The sequence below is a fragment of the Trichinella spiralis genome (assembly GCF_000181795.1).
Source record: "Trichinella spiralis strain ISS 195 chromosome Unknown Scfld5, whole genome shotgun sequence".
Taxonomy (NCBI): Eukaryota; Metazoa; Nematoda; class Enoplea; order Trichinellida; family Trichinellidae; genus Trichinella; species Trichinella spiralis.
In genome coordinates this window covers 3,455,761-3,462,158 of record NW_003526944.1, presented here as the reverse complement: position 1 = coordinate 3,462,158, position 6,398 = coordinate 3,455,761, and the positions used below count along the sequence as shown (strand labels likewise).

Genomic DNA, 6,398 nt, shown 5'->3' with positions numbered 1-6,398 from the left:
GTTCCAAATTCCACATTGGGAAATGTGTTGAGGGTTTGCTGAGTTTGATCTGTATTATTCACGTAAAATCGAGACAACAGATGTAAGATCAAAATGACACAAACACAGTTGCTAGAGAAAGGAGTCAAAGAAGCACAACAAACAAAGTGACGGAACAAAGTTTATTAAAACACAAGGTATATATGCAAACACACACACACGGACTATGTATGCATCTATCCGTTACTACAGTATATTAAATATCAGGTTTCAACATGAATTGTTCCTTTCATCAACACTTCCTCTAACAATTCATGTGCTCAGAAACAATTCCTAATTGCTGACGCAAATTTTGAAAACGAGTCTTTGGCAGAGCTTTCGTCAATATGTCGGCCTTCTGGTTTTCACTATCGATGTGCTGGATGTCGATTTTGCCCTCATTATATTTTTCACGAACGAAGTGAAATCGCACATCAATGTGCTTCGAACGTTTGTGGAACTCTGGATTCTTGGAGAGCTTGACGGCTCCCATGTTGTCCACAAACAGTATCGGCTTTTGTTTCACTTCTGTGACTTCAGCAAATAGTGTCATCAGCCACATCATGTCTTTAGCGGCTTCACTAGCAGCGACATATTCTGCCTCCGTTGTTGACAATGCAACGCTTCTCTGCTTTTGACTATGCCACAACACGGCTCCTCCTGCACACATGCAGACAACGCCAGTACGTGAACGTCGAGTCGTGACGTCACCTGCGTAATCTGCATCTGAGTAGCCTTTCAGAAATCCTTCTCCTTTTGCCTGGTACAACAGACCATAATCAGCGGTTCCGCGAAGGTATCTGAAAATTCTTTTGACTGCCTGCCAAGCTTTGATGGTCGGCTTGTCCATCACTTGTGATACAGTACTAACAGCGTAGGCAATGTCAGGTCTCGTTGCTGTCATCAAGAACATGAGAGCTCCCACAGCTTCACGATATGGAATATCTGAACTTAGATGTTCTTCCCTTTCTTCCATTGAAACATTAATTTCAGCCGGTGTCGAGACGGCATTTGCTTCGTCTAGACGGAAGCGTTTCAATATATGACGAATATACGCTTGTTGACCAGCAAAAATTGACCCATCGCTAAGCACTTTGATTCCCATACCAAGAAAGGTGTCCAGGGGTCCTTGCTTTATTTGGAACTCCTTTTTCATCACTGCAAGGAATTGTTCCATCTCGTCGGTGTCAGAACCAGCCACTATTCCATCATCAACATAAATCGCCACAAGCAGTTTTGATCTTTCTTTCATGCGAGCAAACAGACAGGGGTCTGCTGTGCTCTGTTTCAGACCTTGTTTTCTCAGGAACTCCACCAATCTCAGGTTCCAACAGCGAGGAGCTTGCTTTAAGCCATACAAACTACGGTTCAGTTTGTAAACTTGATTCGTACCATTTTCGAATCCTTCCGGTTGCTTCACGTACACTTCTTCCTTCAGCGCACCATACAGAAATGCAGTCTTTACATCAAACTGTTGAAGCTTCAACCTTTCCACTGCGGCGATGCTTAGGAGTGCACGTACAGTATCAAAACGAGCCACCGGGCTGAAGGTCTCATCATAGTCAATGCCGGGCCTTTGCATGTAACCTTTAGCAACCAGACGTGCTTTATATCTGGCTACACTTCCATCAGCTTTTGTTTTGATGCGCAAAACCCATCGACTGTCCAAGACTTTCTTTCCAGACGGGGGATCTACTAATGTCCACACTGAGTTCTCCTCGAGGGAATGCAGTTCTTCTTCCATGGCCTTTCGCCAATCTGCAGCATCAACAGATTGCATTGCCTCATGAAATGATGATGGAGGTGGTGTCTGAACTGTTAGCACGTAGTCAGAAAGATAATTCGGCATCTTTCTGACCCGTTTGCTGCTAAGTGCGTCTTCCTCTTGCTCCATTTTCGTCTCGACTTCACATTCCGCTTCTTTTGATGTCCACTGAGAATTCAATTCCAGTCTCAGTTCTTCTGCATCAGGATCATCTTCCTCTTCATTCTTCTCAGACGAATCTGCTTTAACGGACATCTTTGATGACAAACGGATCTCTTCTGGCTTAAACAAGATATCCCGACTGGTAACAATCTGATTGATGTCTGGCAACCAGATTCTATAACCATCCTTCTCATCACAGTATCCCATAAACCGTCCAGCAACTGATTTCTTTTCCCATTTCCGCCGACGTTGCTTGGGAACGTGTACAAAACATTCAGTTCCAAAAACGTGGAAATGATCAATGGACACGGGATCTCGTTTGAACCACAGTTCTATTGGAGATTTCCCTTTCACGGTCGTGGGACCAGTTCGGTTCAGTACATAACAAGCTGTGTTCACTGCTTCAGCCCACAGATAAAGTGGAAGATCTTTTGAATGGAGCATGGATCTACCGGTTTCAACCAGTATCCTGTTCTCACGCTCTGCCACTCCATTCTGTTCCGGCGTATAAGGCATAGCGGTACGCATAGCAACCCCTCGACGCTGCAGAATATCCTTTACATGAGCGTTGTTGAACTCAAGTCCACCATCGCTCAAAATGCACTCCACTGTGTTTCCAGCTGTGCGTGACTCATTAAGGAAGGTTTCAAGGCACTGAGCCACATCATCTTTTCTCTTCAAAAAGAAAACTCGACGGTAACGTGAGAAATCATCTTTGAAAACGAGGAAGTACTTTGACCCACCCAAAGAAGTCACATGCATGGGTCCGCACAGGTCAACGTGTATCAATTTGCCTGGAGCCCTTGGCCTGTACTTCCGTGACTGAAAGCTTTCACGATGATGCTTCCCCAAAACACAACCAGTGCAGAACTGCTCTTGGGCATGCACTTTGATGCCATGGTTGTTCAGCACTTGCTGCACGTGTCGTTTATTTTGATGGCATAGCCTCTCATGCCACAATTGCAGCGAAGCATTCGCGGTACTCATATGTACGTATGCAGGCTTCTCCGGAATGCAGACTCGCATATGCAGCTCATAAACCCCATTCAGGTTACGCACACCAGACAGCTTCACGCAGCCATTTTTGCGAAAGGTACATCCAGCCGCGTTTGCAGTGAAGTTGAAACCTTTTTCCGTGGCTTTTCCAATAGAGAACAAGTTCAATCCTAGCTTGGGCACATACCAGACATCTTCCATCCTGTTCAGTATCCATTTTCCTTTAATGAACACCTTAAAGTTTACAGTTCCGTGGCCATAGGCAGGTATGGCATCGCCGTTTCCGACTTTCACATTCACAGGCTTTGGAAATGTCACAAAGTCCGACAAGTATTCCTTGTTACGTGTCATATGCTGTGAGGCACCAGAGTCGGCTAGCCACATTCTACAGGTGTTTCTGTTGTCCTCAGCGTGGTAACAGAAGAAACTCTCGCCACCAAACGACTGCTGTGACTGCCCCGCATTCCTCACTGTCTTCATCGTACAATTTTTGGCGAGGTGTCCAATACGATGACATTTGAAACACTTTCTTCTGTCCTTTTTGACACTTTCTTTGGTATTTGTTTTCACCGTCAACGCAACTGATGAGTCGGTCGTCTTTTCAGGGAGTCGCATCTCGATTAGCCGTAGGCGCTCTATCAACAAATTAACAGAGCGTTCGCCAACAGGCACGCTTTCCCAAACGGTTTTAAACTCAAAGTAGTCTTGAGGCAGCGTTGACATAATTCTGCTCATTAACAGCAGATCAGGTAATTGAGTGCCAGTCAGTCTTTCCAGTTCATCATTCAAATCTGAGAAAAGCTTCTGTAGTCTGGCGACATACCTTGCCATGTCTTCCGTTTCAGCTTTTGCACACTTGAAGAACTCTTCCATCAATCTATCCACACGTTGACCACTGCTTTGTTCATACACAGCGGTCAGCTTCTGCCAAATTTCCGCTGAAGATTTAGATGTGGCCGTCAGCTCAACATTGGCATCATTCATTGAACTGACAAGAATAAGCTGGGCAAGAGTATCTTCCTTTTCAAAAGCCTTCAGTGCCTCTTCATGCTTTTTCAAATTCTCAGCATTACTGCCAGCAGGTGGCGCCATCGGGGCTACCTTCTTACCAGTAGCGACTTCAAGAACAGCATGATGACGCAACACAAGCTGAATTTGCCTTTTCCAGCGACTCCAGTTACTTGCACTTTCAAGTTTGTCAACTTGTAACTTGAAATCCATCATACAGTTATCTCAACGATTTACCATTCAGATCTTCAGCGCAGATGCTACGTGGTCTGGGCCCATAACCTGTTGAGGTTTGCTGAGTTTGATCTGTATTATCACGTAAATCGAGACAACAGATGTAAGATCAAATGACACAAACACAGTTGCTAGAGAAAGGAGTCAAAGAAGCACAACAAACAAAGTGACGGAACAAAGTTTATTAAAACACAAGGTATATATGCAAACACACACACACGGACTATGTATGCATCTATCCGTTACTACAGTATATTAAATATCAGGTTTCAACATGAATTGTTCCTTTCATCAACAGAATGCAAACTAAAAGAAAGAAATGCAATAAATTTTACAATGGAATGAATTCAAAAATGAATTTTAAAAATCCAAAGTTTCAAATTTTCAAACAAGCATAAACCAGCAAATTCTTCGTTAAGCCTTGACCAGAGCATTTTCATACTTGCGCACTGTCACAAAGCTTGAAGTAGTGGCGCGCAATTTTTTGTGTTCATGAGTTTCACTTATCTGGGTCATTTTTAATTTTAAATTACTCAACGCTGGCCTGATTTGAGAGTCATTGTAAACTGTTTTTTTAAATCAACATCGTCTAATTGTTCAATGCAATTACAGTATTTTTATGCAAAACACTACGCAAAAGAGTGGAATTTTACTTAAACGAAAAATTATTTTCATAAAGAACGAAAAATTAAATATCAGACATGAAATAAAATTTTGGGAATTCACATGCCGCGTGCATAATTTTATTTTCTGTCTGTACCAATATCAATGAACAACATGAAAATTCGCAACAAATTCAATATTGCTCTTTGTTTTGTGAGCTTGATTTCAAATAATTGTAAGCTAATGGTGTACAGCTAGAGCAGAATTGAATATTATTTTGAGGGAATGATGGACAAGCATCAAGATTTTAATTAAAATTGGTCAATCGATTTGTACAACACGATTTGAGTATAAAAAAGCACGTTTCGCTTCATGAATTTGGAACATATCAAGGTTGAATCAGCCTTGGATACAATCTTAGCACACTACAATTTTTAACTTTCAAAAAAACTTCATTCAGAGAATCGCAAAAATTACATATGTTAATAATGGAATGTAATTTTTTTATTTTTTATACTGCACGTAAATTTAAATTATGACTGTAAAATTAAGTTTTTGCAAAATGTTTCCTTTTTTAATACGTTGTACTTAAACAAACTAATTAAAAACAAATGACCATAATAATCATAATTTGGAGTTATTATAAATATAGAAATTATTTTCCTACAATTGGCAGTGGAAACGTCCGCATGTTCGTATTCCACTGGTGGTTGATGTGCTGGTATGCGCACTCTACCAAAGTGTACATAAATCCATGCGTATGAAGAAATACATAAAAAAACTCCTTTTAAAAAATAACAAAAATTACATACGCTAATACTGGAGTGCAATTTTATATTTTTTCATACTGCACATAAAGTTTTTTTAGCATTTATAACACAATTGCACCGGAATTGTTATTTTATAGAACATAGAATCGAACCCATAGATAGGAAAGAAAGCAAATGAAATATGAAAAAGAAAAAAATGGCTATACAATTAAGTTAAATTATATTTCAAAAATTAGATCATAGAAACATAATTAATAACTGAAAATGTGTTAATATACAGTATGTGAATTGCCAAATCACCGATAAGAAGGTTGAGGAATAATAGACCAATCAGAGAAAGGCAAACGTTGTATCCACAGTTATTGTTTCATTTCGATGATGTGCGATTTGCGGTGGCGATGCGTAACTAAACTACAAGTGAAAAAACCGTATCAGGTAAAAATTTAATATAAAAACTTATTTTCCTGATATTTTTCCTTGAATGGATGTATATTTAAGTGATCATTTTGATCATTTTAAATTTTTATATGCATCGAAATTGAAATACATTAAAAAGAATTCTCAGTTTTGTACAGTTAATATATTTGTTTGAAAAATTTATATTTTTACTTGTTATTTTGCGAATAAGTGTAAATTTAACAGAAGAATAGGGTAAACAAATCAAATAATACTAAGCACACAGTATTCACTAATATGCAGATGGGAGAAATATCACATTTCATGCAGAGAGATTATTATCACTTTGTGTTGTTATTTTATAAATTTTACATCATCAGAGAGATTAGGCAAATTACAGTTTTTGTGTGGTTAAATTTGCTTTTGAGCGCAGGAAACCAGTGTGC

The 6,398-nt window shown here is 39.8% G+C and overlaps 1 protein-coding gene across 1 annotated transcript; it reads right to left on the bottom strand.

Annotated features, from left to right (window-relative positions):
• Positions 1-283: 283 nt before the first annotated feature.
• Tsp_12674 (putative integrase core domain protein) lies at positions 284-4,033 on the bottom strand. The gene has a single exon (XM_003375197.1). It carries the CDS (start codon positions 4,031-4,033, stop codon positions 284-286), a length of 3,750 nt encoding a protein of 1,249 aa, XP_003375245.1.
• Between the last annotated feature and the right edge of the window lie 2,365 nt (positions 4,034-6,398).